The 18,763-nt window shown below is 37.8% G+C and overlaps 1 protein-coding gene across 1 annotated transcript; it reads left to right on the top strand.

Annotated features, from left to right (window-relative positions):
• Positions 1–6,345: 6,345 nt before the first annotated feature.
• On the top strand, positions 6,346–8,326 carry LOC110733315 (probable E3 ubiquitin-protein ligase RHC2A). The gene has a single exon (XM_021913336.1). The coding sequence runs from the start codon at positions 6,609–6,611 to the stop codon at positions 7,914–7,916; it is 1,308 nt and encodes a 435-aa protein (XP_021769028.1). The 5' UTR covers positions 6,346–6,608; the 3' UTR covers positions 7,917–8,326.
• The last annotated feature ends 10,437 nt before the right edge of the window (positions 8,327–18,763 follow it).

The raw sequence follows: 18,763 nt of genomic DNA, 5'->3' as shown, positions 1-18,763 counted from the left end.
TTTTAGCTCAGTCCTTTGCATTGTCATATGTAGTTTGTTTTCTTATTTTATTTTTAATTAGTCTTGAGAGAAGGCTTTTCTGTCTAACTTTGTGTATCTTTCTATCTAGAAAAAGGAAGAAAAAAAAGGTAAGTTCCTTTTTTTTTAACAATGTGAAAGGCTGAAAGCCCATAACATTCTTGTTAGATTATTAAGAACTATATAGGCTTTTGAAATATTCAAAGTCTTACCTTCTTAAAATTTGCTGTTGATAATGTGTATAGAGAATTTTAAGTATTGACACTGTTTTACAGAAAATTAAAAGTTCTTATGTGAAATTTAATAATTTATCTGTTCTTTTAATATTGTACCATTTGTCTTTTAAAAAATTTTGAGAAATATTGCGCAATTTTCACTTCAGGATAAAATAACTCTATTCACACTACAAAGACCCAACATATCCTTAAATTTAAACCCTTATTCTTTAGTTTATGTTTACATTACATAACAATTTTGTAATTTTAGTTTTTTATCGCTTTATTTATTTCCACTATCAAAATTAACGTGTCCAACTGATATGGAGAAATAATTTTAAAAATGGAGGAATTTCGTTTTTGGATACCACTTGCAAAATTGCACTAGATTCCTTGATGTAAATTGGACAGTCAGTAAAAGATATTACTTGTACTGTTGACCTGTTGTACATAAAATGGCTGACAAGTACAAGGGTATTTTGTCATTCTTTTGCATACTAAGCCCAAAAGATAAGGCGAGGCGGACTGGGTAGTGTACATAAATGTTAACGTTAAACAAATTGGTGGGCTTTTTCAGAAGCAATTTATACCTGGGCCTTGCTCGTATTTGCCTTTTTCAACACGGTGGAGTATTGTTGGAATGCTGAAAAAAAAGGTACTCATTCAGTCATTCTCCCTTTCTTCGTATTTTATTACTCTGTATTACTTGTTCCATTACTTAAAAGTTTGGAAAATTTGCAAATTGCAAACCATTTAAAGTTCGTATTTTACAAATTGCAGTCATTTAAAAAAAAATTGCAAATTGCAGCCCAAAAATTCATATAAATTGTAAATTGCAGCCCGATTCAACTTTTTCATCGGTTTTCAAGTTGAAAAATCTTCAATTAAGGTTTTAGGGGCCATTTTAGCCCTTAGGGACCTGAATTGAGCTCGGAATTAGCAAAAAAATAACGCAAGTATCTCATTTTGCGTAACAAAAGTGTATCGATTTGTGGGAAACTGTAAATATGAGACACTTACGTTATTTTTTTGCTAATTCCGAGCTCAATTCGGACCCCTAAGAACTAAAATGACCTCTAAAACCTTAACCGAAGATTTTTCAACATGTAAACCGATGAAAAAATTGAATCGGGCTGCATTTTACAATTTATACGAACTTTTGGGCTGCAATTTGCAAAAAAAAAATTTAAATGGCTGCAATTTGCAAAATACGAACTTTAAATGGTTGCAATTTGCAAATTTTCCTAAAAGTTTTCAAAAAAGAAAATTAACAAGTATAAAATACGATTGTAAAAAGAAAGTGGAACAAGTAATAAAATATGGAGGGAGTATACTATTATGATTATATTCCCCATTTCCCCTTATTCATTGTTGAATTTTAATATTTCATACATTACGGAGTAACTTTGTTTATATTCCATTGTTTTAGGTTCTTGCTAACGAACACCCTCGGTGATAAATAAGCATTTAAAGTAACCTAAAGTGGTACTTCGTATTAATTTGGAAATGTCTGATCAAATCACACGTCGAACAATGTAATTTATAGATTATTATGTTACATATAAATAAAAGGTAAAAATACAAGTTTTTTTTTTTTTTTTTTTTTTTGGTAAAGTAAAGATATCACTACTCAGTGACTCATTTGATATCTTTATTAGATGTACAACTTTTGTATAGGTGTTTTCCACATATTTTATTTTTACAAGTTTTTCTTTGCTTAAGAAACCTATAAAAACTTTTGTAACCTTTCACAATTGTGCACAGAATGCAATAAATTTGAATTTTAAAGTGTATCCAACTCCATTGGTATTTAGTGCATTTAATTAAATTTAAAACTACTATACAAAAATAATCACCAAAATTATAAAAGCAAAAGGTAGAAAAAGGTATGTTAATTGTCAAATATAGAGTATATAAAAAGGAAGCATATTTTCCTAGATGCTCCCTCCCCTCTTACGCATAGGGGACATATCACATAGTTAGAGAATCAACAAAAATCATACACATATATAAAAAAAATTCAATAATTTTATTTCCCTTTTATTTTTGTGTCAGCAACTAAAGATAATATAGTTAGAACTTTCTAAGAGGGTCATACAAATTCATGAAATTCCAAATAGAAAAGACACCAAAAATTGTTGGGAAAATGAAAGACTCGTTCAAAAAAAAAATTAAGGGTTGAATGATGATGTGTTATGGACCACGGTCCTGTTCCCCCGTTAATGGGTGTGTGCTTCTTCTACGTTGTTGTCCGTTTGAAGAAGTATGACTATGATGATCCCTCTATTCACATCTCAACAAAAGCAAACCCGAAAAAAAGGGGTTGGACCACGGAAGATTAAAGCGTCCTTACCTCTTTAGAAAAAGTTTATCGGAACAAATTATTTATATTGTGATTTGATCATGTTATCATGTACAAAGTATTAAATAAATATAAAAAATGAGTTTGCATTATTTTTATGCTTCAATTATTTTCATAATTAGTACATGAACAAAGTTTAGTTAAGTTGGTTTAGAGATTGTTCCTCAAAAAAAAAAAAAAAGGTTGGTTTAGAGATTTAATAAATTAACGTGGCTAGTGATTTGTGCAAATTCTTTTTTATATACTCGAAACGGACGAAATCAGATTTTACCTAATTATTCGTATTGGTTTGTGTTATATGTAGTTTGTAATGAATAAGAACAGCTCATTCTATCAATAGTAATGCTATTAGAAGATAGAGTAATAATAATATCCTTTTTTGTTTAATTGTTTTAAAATGCTAAGCAGTGTTTATATACTCTTGCTATTTTGTCCCTTTGTGTGCACAAGTTAAGGGGATGTTGCAAGAATAATTTCTTTTGATGGCATATCGAAATACAAAAACATCTACTAGCTTATAATTAAAAAATTAAGTTCGAGGAATAATGCAATTTGAAGGCGAAATATGCATACATATATACTATATAGGCCACCATTGGAGATAGGCATAAAATAATGCATAAAGAGTGTTATATTCACTTGATTTTCACTTATCTAAATATTCTTAGAAACGTTCATATCTTCCTAAGCTAGCTCCCGACTCAAGACATATTTCTTACATTTTATTTTGCAAAATTGATATGTTTCATGCATTCACGTGTATATTTTTTGAAATATTTAACACAAAATAGACTAATATAGTAGGAATTATCCCCAATTTAATATCAAAACCCTTCAAATCCTCTTCATACCAATTCTAGGCAATATTTCTTAAAAATATCGAAAAAAAAAAAAGAAAAACCCTTTTGAAAAATAAGCTACGTACTCATACATTTAATCTATCCACGTTTATACAAAGAGAAATCAAAATAACATTAGATAACTTATTGTCTTTGCTGTCAACGTGATACTCTGTATGTCTTTAATTTAAACTCAAAGAAGTATAAATCTTACGAAACGGTAAATTTTTTTTTTTTAATTAATGCAAAATTTAGGGATGAGAAATTAGAATTTAGGATTTAGAGTGTAGAAAATTAGGGATTTAGAAATTAGAAATTTAGGGATTAGAATTAGATTGGCTCTGATACCATGTCACGAAATAATTTTCCGTGTTTTCATTAGAGTGTAGAGTATATTATTTATACAAGTGATTAGGGTTCAAGAAATAGGCCCGGTAACGATACAATATAAACACTAATTATAGGCCCTAACAAAAATGAATACACAGTTGGTTACATCATAGGAATTGACAAAAGAAATTACTCCATAACACCAAAGTAGGCCCCAACATTAAACGCATGCAATATATGAAAATCATGACTTGCTTCCAATATTCAAACTTTATTTAATCACTCTATTATAATCAAAGCATTAAAACACCCTTGTGCCAAAATAAAATTCAACACTGACTACTTGACTAATACCATGCGGCTCACTGTTTTCTTCCCGGTTTTCTCTCCACACGCTTTGATTTCTACATAACACACAAATATCTTTTGTCTTTACTACTCCGTATCATGTTTTAGGGGTTTAAGTTTTCTTGTAAATTTCGTCAAATTTTCCTTAGTCTTTATCATGTATATTCCTAATATGGATTGTTTAACAAGAAACCCGATTAATTAATTAGTAAAACATATTAAAAATTTAAGGATAAACTTAACACATAGGAATTTGACTCATGTATCACAACTTAGCTTATTTTTTTTAATTAACCATAAATAGTCAAACTTTTAAAATAGAGTAGTTGCATGATGGCCGTCTCTTCTATCCACACTAATTTGATGTCTTATTTTAAGGTGCAATTATTTTTGGTTGATTTGGAATACCACAAGCAAAGAAAACATACTTATTAATAGTCTTTTATCACAAAAAAATAGTTAAGGGCCGGCCTTGGTGAGATTCTACTAATCTTCATTACAAATCTTGTATTGACATTTAGTGATAGAGAGACAATCTTTAGATGGAATCATTCTCAGTTTGAAGTCCATTTTACATTCGATCCGAAAATGTTATTATTATTATTTTTTATATATAAAGCTAGATAAGGCTAATGATCGAGTTATAAGTGTGTTATATAATTTCATTTACTTTATGTTAGGTGTACCTATTCGATCGAATACATTCATTTCAATAAAATTTAAGTTGATCGTAAGTAAACCTTCGATTCATATAGGTAAGATCGAGCTACCCTGGTCTCTTCCTGTGAAGCAACTAATAATTATATATGTTCCAATGTTCCATAATTACCTAGCTTAGCTTGCTCCATCAATGTAGTATATTATCCTTTGTTTTGTTTGTGTGATGGACATCTTTCTAAGGGTCAGTACAAGTGGATTAGTGAAACATACATACATAATTATTTGAACCTATATAGAAGAACGACCAAAGCACATGCAATGTATGTATGTCTAATTGTCTAGCTAGCCCAATTATTGATGAAGTCCTAATTAACCCTAATAATGAAGATCAAACTAATTAGCTTGGCACGAATGATATCAATTGATGTGCATAACTTTTTCAGTATTAGCAGCTACGTATAAAAGATTCTTTGAATAAAAAGTTAATGCACATACTTATTACTTAATTGTTTCTAGTATAGTTATTTCAATATCTAAACCATAACCCTAATAAAATTTCCATTTATTAAATTAAAAAATCCTAACCTAGAACTCCATACTACAATTTTTGAAAACACCAATGTTAATACATAGATAAATTGCACTTACCAATTTACCATTACATAGATTATTGTCATACATGCAAACACTAATGTTAATATTCAAGTCAAGCTGAATACAAAGTATATCATAAATTCATATACCTAGCGTTGTATATTAAAGAGTACTCCGTACAAACTTTTTGGCTGAATATAGGAAAAAAAAAGGTAATTTTTTCTCACAGTTACAAAACTTTCAACGGAAAAAACCTCATATAATTAAGTATGTCGTGCACATGTTGGAACCTTTTAATTAAATATATCTATTCCGATCCCTCAATTCCTTAATATTACGTATTTGACACACTTTGACTTTTATTACAACTTTGATCATATTTTCTTAAAAGTTAGATGTTCGATTAATCTAATCTAAACAACAAAAGTCAAAACATGTCATATATTCAAAACGAAGGGGAATACTTTATATTTTTAAATCCTCTCTCAACTTAACACTCTCGTTCCAGTCCCACAAACTTCTCGCAACCAAAGAAGCAAACACCCGATATAGACCGATTTATATAGACGAAGTCGATGTTAGAGATTTATAAGTTTGTTGGGCAAATTTAGGTAGTTAGGGCCCCATTGAAGCGCCAAACACTCCATATTCATAAAATCATATTCATAATTTCATACTCACATTATTATTACACAAAATACACTACTAGTAGTTTTAATAATACACCCTAAACTCCTTTACTCGTTTACTACACGCGCCTTTTTCAAACTCTTTTTTCCCTTCTTTCGGCAAACACTAATCACTACTATTACTCCCTCGTTAATTAAACCATTCTTTTTTAACAATTCCAAAACTAACGCCGTTAGCCCCTTCCTCCAATCACACCTCACCACGTGTCCTTTAACTGCGTGGACCCACGCGCTTATTCCGTCAAACTCTCCTCCTCATTCCTCAACCTCTTCTTCTTCTTCCTCCTTTTTCTTCCTTTATTTTTATTCTCACATTTCTCTATTTTCTCTCTCCTCCATTTTCCCCCAACTTTCTCTCTCCTCATTTTCTCTATCCTTCGCCGGGATCTTCTTCATTTACCGGCGTCCCCCAATTTCTAGGTTTTCCCCCATAATATTTATTGATTTTAATTAGGTTTTCTTGATTTACGTTTTTTTCTGGATCTGCAGTTGTAGAAGAACAATTCAATTGGGAATTAATTTTGGTAGAAATTCAAAGAAAAGTCCGATTTCGATGTCATCGGCAATAATTACATCATCATCTCCTTCATCTCATACATCATACTGGTGTTACAGATGCAATCGATTTGTTAGGGTTTCGCCAAATCCAATTTCTCTCACCTCCGCCATCTCTTGCCCTGATTGTCACGGCGGTTTTCTCGAAGAAATCGACTCGCCGCCGGAACCGCCGCCTCCGCTTCCATCTCAGCTTTCATCCTCTCCTCTCGCCGACTCCCGACGACGTCGTTTTCCGGCAGCAGCGATGGACATGGTGGGAGGAAACCCTAATTCGAACTCGAACTCTGCTTCTTCTCGTGAGTCTCTCTCCTCTAGCCCTAGACTTCGTCGGAGTCGGAGAAATGGTGGTGACCGGTCACCGTTTAATCCGGTAATCGTTTTGCGGGCCCCATCGGAATCAGATGCCGCTGCTGCTGCTGGTGGAGGGAGCTATGAGCTTTACTACGATGATGGTGGAGGATCTGGTCTTCGGCCTTTACCTGCTAGTGTATCGGAGTTTTTACTGGGTTCGGGTTTTGATCGGTTGTTGGATCAGCTAGCACAGATTGAGATCAATGGGATTGGGAGAGCAGAACAACCGCCTGCTTCGAAAGCGGCTATCGAATCAATGCCTACGATTGAGATCGTTGATGAGCATATCGAAGGGGAGTGTTATTGCGCGGTTTGTAAGGATGCATTTGAGCTGGGTTCAGAAGCAAGAGAGATGCCCTGTAAGCATATCTATCACCATGATTGTATATTGCCATGGTTGTCTTTGAGAAATTCATGTCCTGTTTGTAGGCACGAGTTGCCCTCTGATAATAGGGTTGATTCGCATTCGCACTCGCCCGAGTTGAACCCGGGCCAAACTGGTAGTAATAATAACAATAATAGAAATGCTCAAGGTGGTTTGGTTGAGGGGAATGAGGATGAGACTGTTGGGTTAACGATTTGGAGGTTGCCCGGTGGCGGGTTTGCTGTGGGGAGGTTTGCAGGTGGGAGGAGAGGTGAGAGGGAGTTGCCTGTGGTTTATACAGAAATGGATGGTGGGTTTAATCAAGGAGGTGTGCCAAGGAGGATTTCTTGGGGTTCTAGAGGTGGGAGGTCAAGGGAAAGTGGCGGAATTCGAAGGGTTTTCAGGAACTTGTTCTCTTGTTTTGGTGGAGGGGATAGGAATCAATCACCATTGGAGGATTCTACTAGTTCAAGCTCGGATTCAAGGATTAATAATAGCCAGAGGAGTCGAGCAACTTCGTTTTTTAGCGCCTCTTCGAGGACACGAAGCAGGGGTTTTGAAATGGGGAGCCGGATACGAAGATGGTGATGTCGTCGAAAAGCTTGGAATTTGGGAAAGGAATGAAGATGGGATTAGATTGGGGGGGTTGGATTTTGTACATAAAACATGGGAGGGATGAAGGAGAGTTGGAAGATTGATTAGTAGACAAAGTTTATATAGGAAAAGGGGGAAAAGAAATGAGAGGTTTAGAAGAAGAACAAGAAAGTGGAAACCTTGGAGAAGTGTATGCAATGGCAATATGAATTGCATACTTGGTTGAAATGTATTGTTGTGTAATCCAATATAATCTGTTTATTTTCATCAATTCTAAGGTACCCTTTTTTGATAATTTGTATTTAGTTGTTTGAAACTTATTAATCATTGTTTTATCTTGAATCAATTTTTTTGTTTAGAAAGAATTAAAATTAGTTCAATAATATGTGTTCATTGTTGAGATACTATCTTCTCTCCATTTTTATCTGTTTGGTTCAATTGCTCCTCAGGTTGCTAGAAGAGAAAGAATTGAATTATTGGTAATTTGGCTTTTCTGTTGGAACATGCCAGGGAGAAATTTTGACATTGTTGAGTTAGATCACTGTATTAGAAGATCAATTAAAGCTTTTCTTGTTTTTTATTTTGAAGTTGTTGTCAGATCATGTCTGTTTCATTAGCATTCCGTTGTAGAATTTTGCAATTTTGTAGTTTTTGACATTAGCCAACAACTGTCATAGTGTCATCTATCATATGCTATTATTGCTATATACTGACAATCTTGTACATGTGCAACAATGACCTTTTATTATCTACTTGAGCTTGATTATGATCCTTTCCCATGCAGTTTTTCTTTTCTTTTTATGGCTAGTTAATGTTTAGTAAATAGTTGCTTGAAGTATGTCTGATATGCTGGGAAGGTTCATTCAACTATAAGCCATTTCCCTTGTTGATTACCATTGAATCTGTGACATAAGCTTGTTTTGGTATCTGTTTTGATGGTATTAGCTTGCTTATTTGAGCAGCCGGTCTTAGCTTTGCTGTATACTCATATGTGGATTAGCTTGCTAATTTCAATTGTCGGTAGTAGCTCTGCTACATGTGTGTTATACCGGTATTAGCTTGCTAATTTGAGCTGTCTATGGTAACTCTGCTATGTGTGTAGTATTAGCTTGCTAATTTGAGCATTCGATAGCAGCTGTGCTATATGTGTTTGTGTTCTGCTGTTGTTTCCAAGGTTGTTGAGTTTTGAAGAATTACTGTCGGAGATGCAGCTCATTGAGCTCTGTTTTTGCTTAGAATGTATGCTCATAATTCTGAATCACTAGGCAACCATACCTTTGTTAATTATTCCTATCGTGATCCTTCTTTCCCTGATGGCCTGTTGCTTCGGGCAATTGAATCTTTCAGCAGCATGTTTCGTTTTTGGCCATGATATTGATATGTGCTTTGTAGAATGAATGGTTTTATGTTATTTGTTCATCAAATAATTGAACCTACATAAAATTTTGGCTGTCTTCAATTTGTTTTCTCATGTCATTTAAATGATACTCCGTGATTTAGTGGTTAAGACAGTTATAGAGAGCTGGTTGGAACCAGATAAGCAGCTCCTTTTGTGATTTCTCTTTCGAGAGTGTTTAATTTGTCATTCCTTTGGTGTCTTAATTTTCTTTTTTTTTGTTAAGACAGAACTAAGTGATTACCAGATCAGCCACCTTTCTTAGCTTTAGTTATCTTGTTGCATAAAATCCATTCTCCGTAATACATTTTAAACATTCTCTGTAATACGTTTTACTTTTCGAAATACGGATTATCTCTATTTTTAAGAGAATGGTGAGAGTAGGGGGTGCTAATTGAGTTGAGCAGCTCGCGAGCAACTCGTACTCGACTCGGTCAAAACTCGACTCAAGATAGCTCGACTCGACTTGAGATGTTAATGAGCACGAGTTGAGCAAGCTCTAACTCGACTCAATATGCTCGTGAGCAACTCGATAATATATTATTAATATAGAATTTGCAAACAAATTTGACACTTATTAAGCCTTAATTTATATCATAAAAAAAAAGTAAATTTTTAATAATATCTATATATAATAAGGAAAACAATATAAATTGAACAATAAATAAATAAAGGCATATAATAATAGAAGGACCAAAATTTTAATGAGCAGATTGTGAGCTACTCGACTTAAAACTTTAACGAGCACGAGTCGAGCAGGTTTTATTTGCTCGAAACTTTAGCAAGCACGGGTTGAGCACATGCAAAAAGTTTTCGAGTTGAGTCGACCACATATCGGCTCGTGATCGACTCGCTGGATAAGCAGCCCTAGGTGAGACAGAGCTAGGTGAATGCTCTTCATGCTAACTAGTTCATCTCAACTGCAGCATGGGAAGTGGAGCCCCTTTTCAAGTATGGGAAGGAATCATAAAAATGTGCATTATTACATTCAAGATGTAATCTTGCAACATTTTTTGGCGTATTATAAATCAGAAATTCCTTGTAATATTTAGTTAACTGTGTTAGAGTAGTCTTCATAATAGGTGTTATGAATGATGGGAAATTAGTCCCACATTGGTGGAATAGAAGTTGGTTATATAGGTTAGTCTATATATCTTAGTGTTGGGATGGAAGTCCCACGTTGGTAGAATAGAATAAGTTGGCTTGTTCAATTCTATTTAACTTGTTATTGGGAAGAAATTCCCACATTGGTTGAATAGAGAATGATAGCTTACTCTATTCTATTTAACTTGAAGTTGGGAAGAAACTCCCACATTAGTTAAATAGAAAAGTTTAGCTTGGAGCTAGGCTATAAGTTTAATAATACAAAATTTTCAATGTGAGTCGTGGTTATGACCACGGGCCCAGTCGGGCGGGCTTTGCTTGATCGGGCGCGAGCATTAACTAAGGAAAGTACTTTTTGCTCGCCTGATAGGGTTAAGTTAGCTCGATCGGGCGCGAAAGCAAAATTATTTTCCAAAGTGTAGATGGCCCAATCGGGAGAGCATTGCCCGATCAGGCGTGGGCCTAGTTAAAAGTTTGTCAGTTTATTTGCCCGATTGAATGAATGCAAGTAGTTACTTTCTTACGGTTAAATTAATCATATAACTAATATATAAAGCTAAACTTTTAGCCAGGTCACGAGGCTGCGACACTTGGCGTTCTAACTTTTTGCCACGTGTTGCGCTACGTTGAATAGATTTAAATAGATCTCATAAGATAAATAAAAAAAAGTTAATTTAGAATTTTATTTGGATAGAATTATAGGATAAAATTAGTTTAATATATGAAGCTAAAATTTTAGCCAGGTCACAAGGTTGCGACACTTGGCGTTCTAACTTTTTGCCAAGTGTCACGCCACGTTGGATAGCTTTAAATAGACCTCATAAGATAAATAAAAAAGTTAATTTAAAATTCTATTTGGATAAAATTTTAGGATAAAATTAGTTTTATTTTCGATAAAATACCAATATTTCAAATGTACAAATTCAATTATAATTTTATTAAAAAAATTATTAGATTATAATTCTTAAAAATTAATAAATTATTTTTTGTATCATAATATTTTTTTGGGAAAGGAAACAGTTCAAAGCGTAAAACATGCATTTATATAATATATACTAATCGGTTAAAATAATATACTTTACAATCTGACAAATCATATAAAGATTAAAAATTTATTTTATAATTCAATAAACAATCCGGGCATAGCACGGGGCACAAAACTAGTTATGATAATGGTAATTTTTCATTAAAAGTCTGATTATCTTAATTAATTTATTTTTGGAAATGGTGACTCTTGGAATAAAAGGTTGTTCATTATATATAATTAATTGCTCCAAAATTATTACTTACCTTATTATTTTTATCTTCTTCTTCCTTTTCTATTCTTATTGTTCTTAAAGTGTTCTTAGGGAGTTCAATTACATTACTTTAATTGATCTCAAACTTAGGGAAATCTTGCAAGCATATTAACCGGTAACCCATAGCAATCATAGTGGGGGTGAAAATTGCTTTAAGGACAGTGTAAACATACTACAGCAGGAAGGAATATTTAAAAACTACAGCAAGAAGGAATATTTAAAAAAAGAACATACATTATTTCTGAAAAGAATATATAATTCTTCTTAATAGAGCATACGTGTAAAAAAAAAAAAAAAAAAAAAAAAAAAAAAAAAAAAAAAAAAACACTATAAATAAAAAGACATACTCCAAAATTTTAATGAACATGAACACTGAACAAAGAACATTGAAATATATGTAAAAAACATTGCAATAAAAGTAAAGAACATGAACTTATAAATTAAAAAAAAAATAGAGCAAAATAATTAAGAACAATTCAAAGACATACCTTGTCCAATAATGTTCGAACTCTGTAATAGAATCAGTGTATTTTAGGACAATGTCAAATAAGTCAGTGAAGCCTTCCTTTGCCCTTACTCCTTTGATGTTTTTCTTGGCATTTTCACCAATGTGCCAAGTGCATAATCGATGTCGACTGTTAGGGAATACAATCCTAATAACTTTGGCCATTAATGCAGCTTGGTCAGTCATGATGGTAATTGGATGTTTGTCATTCATAGATCTTAAGAAAGTATTGAAGAGCCACTAAAAAGATTCCCACTTTTCATTGATGAGAAATCCAATACCAAACATTACATTCTTATTATGATGGTTCATACCCACGAAAGGACCACATATCATACTGTACTTATTAGTACGATATGTAGTATCATGGACTAGCAACTCACCAAAAGCATCATAATAAACCTTCATCCTGCTGTCCCGGAAGAAAAATGACTGAAGATGCCCTTTTTCATCAACATCAAAATCATAATAAAAGTCATACTCCATAGCCTTCCTTTCTTTAAAATAACAAATAAGCTGTTTTGTGTCACAACCGTCGAACTTCTTTTTTTTTCTCACCATCTAATGCAACATAAAGATCTTTTTGAAAAAAGGTAAGATTAGCTTCACCGCCAGCTTGGTTCCTTATTACACGATACGCATCAGCAATAGGAATACCATTTTTTAGTCAAGGTAGATACCATATGAATCTGATCCTCATAATCCTGTAATAAAACATTATCACATCTGATTAGGGGATTTTTATCCTCCAATCACCGTTTGACAAGTGGACCAACCAGGTTCCGCCACGTGTCCTTCACGTAGGCCAATAAGAGCCTGCCACGTGTCAATCACAGATACGTCCTCTACGGACCAATTGAGACACGCCACGTGTCCACCCATGCCAAATGGGAAAACCGGCCAACAAGGCCCAATCCTGTCTAGAGGCCCGGTCAGCTCTAGGTTTACCCTAAACCTAGAGAGTGGCACGCTTCTCAAGACTATAAATACTTAATTAATCCTCATTAAAGGAAAAAAAAGCAATTAATCTCACCTGAAGAACAGAGAAGAACAGAAACATTACAGAACACTAATAACCGGCTAATCTCGCTAACAAACCAGATTACCTACATTAAACACTCTCACCTAGAGAGATCTTATTACTTTAATTTCCGTATTAATTACTCCTTAACCAGGTACTAACTTGACCGTTGGAGGCGGAGCTCTCAGGAGTCTCCGTTATTTTGCAGGTACAGGCGTCCGGTTCCAGTCTCGGAATTGTAACTCTCCCGCAGGACATCAGAAAACCCCGAAACATTTGGCGCCGTCTGTGGGGAGAGTACTTCAGAGATGGCATCCAAGTCTGTACCGACTCCTGAAGAGAGGCGTACCCTAAACGACCCTCAAGTTCAGTCGGACCATGACACCGAAAGTGAATTTGAAGTTGAAACTCATACAGCTCCAGACGGGACCCTAAGGGTCCGACGTACCCGTCATACCGAAAGGAGGGAACGGGAGCATCTTCAAACAGGAAGCGAGCCAGCAGGCGCACCGCCTGCTCGGCAACAGCCGACTGATGGGTCTGCTCCCATCACAAGGAACGAACTCATGACCTTCATGAGGGACTTCAAGGGAGAGATTCAAGAGTTGATCAACAAGAAGCCGCCTGCTTTAGTCAAGGAGCAGTCGGCCAAGAAACCTTCCACTTCACTAAAGAGGAAGCCAGTTCAAGGGCGAGAGGCGACTCCTCATCCTAAATCTAGGAAGCGGGAGCCACCTGCCCTTGATTTCACAAAATTCCGTTATCCTACAGGAAATAGGAAACCGGTTCGTCATATTCAGGCGGACGGGTCAAAGCAAACGTTCACAGATGCTCGGCTACTGCTAGAGCAGAAGAAGAGTGACCGATTGTCAGAGTCGGCTTCTACTTCAGACTTTCAAGACAGTTTGCGAAATGCCTCGATGAGGCATACTCAGTCGTACCATGAGAGTCAGTCAGGCGGCACCTCCCGTCAGTCCGGCTTTCATAGTGCCCAGGCGGTACCAAACTTACCATTTGTGCCGCAACAACAGTATTTTATGCAGCCACCTCCATTTGGTGGACCTGCAGCAAAAAACGTCCAACCTATGGACTGGCAGCTACGGTTGCTTAGACTTGGTGAACAGCCGTCGGCCTTCTCCAAGGAAATTACTGAAGTCGCTCAGCCGGCCAAAGTAAAAAATGTACTAGTAGGCGCCTATGACGGCACTACTAACCCAGAAGACCATCTGATGGCATTCACCAACCTGATGTACCTTCAAGGGTTGGATGATCCCACTTGGTGCAAGTGTTTCCCAGCGACTCTCAAGGGAATCGCACAGCAATGGTTCGGCAACCTGCCGAATGGTTGTGTAAATAGCTTCAGGACGCTTGCTTACTTATTTGCCTCCAACTTCGCCATGAACATCCCTGCGAAGAAAACGACCCTTGATTTGGGGACAATTCAGCAGGGCGAGAAGGAGGGGCTTCGCTCTTACATCAGGCGGTTCAACCTGATGAGAATACAGATTCAAGGGTTACCGGATGAGGTAGCTTATACCGACTTTTTTAGAGGTCTCAAAGACGGGTCTACCTTCAAATTTGATTTGGTTCGAAAAAGGGTGGCGACTCTTCAGGAGGCCTTGATTGAAGCAGAAGCCTATATACAGGCGACTGATCTGTGTACAATAAAACAGTCGGATGGGAAAAGGTTCGACAAAAGAGAAGGACGACAGAAACAGTCGTCTAACAAAGATGAGAAAAGAAAAGAGGTCTGGGCGGCTGATTCCTCTAAACAACCGGCCCAGAAAAAGAAAAAAGAATTCAAACCATACTCCCCAAAGTATGTGTTTAACAAGGATAACCAGTTTATCCTAAAAGAAATAAAGGGACGCATCTCAATTGAGAAGCCGGTCCCCATGAAGGGTTCTGCAAACAACCGGAACCAAGATAAAATCTGTGCTTATCATGATGACGTTGGTCATCACACCAATGACTGCATCAGTCTCATGCGGTACCTAGACCGCCTGGCTGAGCAAGGTGATCTTGACACTTATGTCAAGAAATCTACGGGGAACACTTCCTCAAAAAAGCTGTCGGCCAAAAAGAATCAACAGGCCGACAGCTCCGATACAGATGATGCAGTCGTCTACACCATTGCAGGCGGCTTCTCAGGAGGCGGCCCCACTATTAGGGGCAACAAAGATAATATAAGGCGGTTAGATGTAAATTCCGTTCACCAAGAACGGCCGTCCAAATATACATTTCCTGAGATTGTCATCACAGAAGAGGATCTAGGAGGGGTAAGGGGGCCGCATGACGACCCTCTCGTTATTGAATGTAAAGTGGCCAACCAGAGAGTTGGCCGAATCCTCATAGATACCGGGAGCTCCTCAGATCTCATCAGCAGCAAATGTCTGTCAAAACTGAAATATCAGACGGACTGCATACATCCGGCCTCCCACCCTTTAATAGGGTTTGGAGGAGGAGTCGTCCACCCACTGGGACGAGTAGATTTTCCCATTCGCCTTGGCGAAAAAGGGGAAGGACGACACATGGTAGTCCGGTTCCTAGTAGTAGAGGAACTCTCGGCCTACAACATGATTCTGGGTCGACCAACCCTGAATAATTCCAAGGCTGTTATAATCCCGTCTCTTATGTTGCTCAAGTTTGAGAGGGATAATGGAACAGTCGGCTCCCTAAGGGGAGATCAGAGGATGGCCCGAGAGTGCTATCTCTCGGATGTCAAACCCACTGTTATGGCCACTGGGTCAAGTGGAGAAAAAACAGACCTTGACAATGTCAAGGAGAGTGCGCCTGTTCAAGAAACAGGCGACAAAAAGAGAAAGGCGTCCCAGACAGAGTCCGCAAGAAAAGCAAGAAAATAGCAATCATTGGCAGAGGAGCGGCCGGATGAGTTCCGCCCTCAACCGGCTGGTGAGCATGCGGACCTGATCTTAGACGACTCACGTCCTGACCGAACAGTCAAAGTTGGGACGACTGCTCTGAGAAACCTTGGTGACGACTTTCACAACCTATTGAAAGAATACAAGGACATCTTTGCATTTGAAGTCCATGAAATGCCAGGCATTAGTCCTGATCTGGCGGTACATAAACTCGCCGTGGATCCGAAAAAGAAGCCGGTACGGCAAAAGAAGCGGAACCATGGCGAAGAAAGAAGTCAGGCGGCAGCCGCCGATGTTAAAAAATTACTTGATGCAGGGTTCATTCGGCAATGTTACTTCCCAGACTGGGTTGCAAATGTGGTTCTTGTTAAAAAGCCGAATGGCACCTGGCGAATGTGTGTAGACTACACAGACTTAAACAAGGCGTGCCCCAAAGACAGTTACCCTCTGCCTAAAATTGATAACCTGGTCGACTCAACAGCCGGTCATGCCTTGATGAGTTTCATGGACGCCTATTCTGGTTTCCATCAAATTCCCTTATGGAAGAAAGATCAGGAGAAGACGGCCTTCGTCACTGATCAGGGGTTATACTGTTACACGGTCATGCCGTTTGGTCTTAAGAATGCCCCGGCTACCTTCCAACGAATGATAAACACTGTGTTCTTTGATCAGATTGGGAGAAACGTCGAGGCATATATTGATGATATGATTGTCAAGACTAAACTTCAGAAAGATCATCTGACGGACCTCCGAGAAACTTTCGCCACACTCAGGCAGCACCATGTCATGCTCAATCCCAAGAAATGTGTATTTGGAGTTGAGTCTGGGAAATTTCTCGGATTCCTTATCAATCAGAGAGGAATAGAGGCGAACCCTGAGAAGGTGCAGGCGGTCATTGACATGCAGTCGCCTCGTACCATCCGAGAGGTTCAGAAGTTAACAGGGTGTCTGGCGGCCTTGGGAAGATTTCTAAGCCGATCAGGCGACAAATGCCTATACTTTTTCCAGGCAATTAAGAAAAAGGCAAGGTTTGAATGGGGGCCGGATGCTGAGGCTTCCTTCCAGAAATTAAAAGTTCACTTGCATTCCTTGCCGAGGCTGGTCAGCCCTTTGCCCAAAGAGGATCTCTACATGTACCTGGCCGTCTCTGATCATGCGTTAAGCGCTGTTCTCCTTGCTGAAAGGGACGGCTGTCAGCTCCCGGTCTACTTTGTCAGTCACGTACTGAAAAATGCCGAGTTGAGGTATCCCCTAGTGGAGAAATTTGGTCTTGCACTCTTCATGGCTGTTAAAAAATTGAAGCCCTACTTTTTGGCACATACAGTCGTCGTGTATACAGACCAACCTATCAAGCGGCCGCTGACCATCATGGAGTCGTCAGGCCGAATGATCAAATGGGCCATAGAAATACAGAGCCTCGAAGTTACTTTCGAGCCTAGAAAAGCAGTAAAGGGGCAAGCCTTTGCTGACTTTATTGTAGAGATGACTCGTCCTCCTGACTCTCAAGTTCCAGACCAAGTATGGAAGGTATATGTGGACGGAAGCTCTACTTCAAATGGTTGTGGAGCAGGCGTCGTATGTCAGTCTCTAGAGGGCGACAGGTTCGAGTATGCTCTACGCTTCAGTTTTCAGGCTTCAAACAATGAGGCAGAATATGAAGCTTTACTAGCCGGGATCCGCATGTGCAAGGCGGCAGGGGCAAGAAAAATAGACGCCTGTTCCGATTCACAATTGATAGTGAGTCAGTACAATGGCGAATACGAAGCAACCCATCCGGCCATGATCAAGTATTTACAAGCGGTCCGACAAGCAGTCGGCTCCCTTGAGGATTTCCATCTGATCCAAGTGCCGAGATCAGAAAACACCAGGCGGATGCACTGTCAAAATTAGCATCATCCGCCTCCTCCGATACTCCTCGAACTGTTTTTTGGGAAGTAATGGAGAAGAGAAGCATCGAGGAAGACCCTATTGGAATCCTAGACAGAAGCTCAACCTGGATGGATTCAATAAGGGCATATCTGACAAACGGTACACTGCCGGATGATCCTCAACAGGCGGCAGCACTGAAAAAACGAGCCTCTTGTTTTGAAATGATAAAGGGAGAACTTCACAATAGGGGGTACCTTCAACCCTTCTTAAAGTGTGTTACTCCAGAAAAGGGACGAGAGATACTAGATGATCTTCACTCTGGTTACTGTGCTTCTCATATAGGTGGTAGGATGCTTGCTCAAAGGGCAAGGCGGCAGGGCTACTTTTGGCCTACTTTGGAAGCAGATGCAATGGAGATGGTGAAAAAATGTGACAAGTGCCAAAGGTTTGGCAAATTAATTCACCGTCCGGCTACTGACCTCACTACCATTCACAGCCCACTACCGTTTGCTAAGTGGGGCATGGACATTCTGGGTCCATATACGCCTGCTACAGGCGGCAGAAGGTACATACTTGTTGCCGTTGACTACTTCACTAAATGGGTAGAGGCGGAGGCTGTAACGGGAATCAAGACGAAAGATGTAATTTCATTCATTTGGAAAAACGTCATCACTCGGTTCGGGGTTCCCATGTCTATGGTTTTTGATAATGGTCCCCAATTTGAGACGCCTGTTCTCAAAAGCTGGTTGGGAGACCAAGGAATTGC

The sequence above is a fragment of the Chenopodium quinoa genome, unplaced genomic scaffold (genome assembly GCF_001683475.1).
Source record: "Chenopodium quinoa cultivar QQ74 unplaced genomic scaffold, ASM168347v1, whole genome shotgun sequence".
NCBI lineage: Eukaryota > Viridiplantae > Streptophyta > Magnoliopsida > Caryophyllales > Amaranthaceae > Chenopodium > Chenopodium quinoa.
Note: the sequence above shows the minus strand (reverse complement) of the source record. Positions and strands in the feature narration are given on the sequence as shown.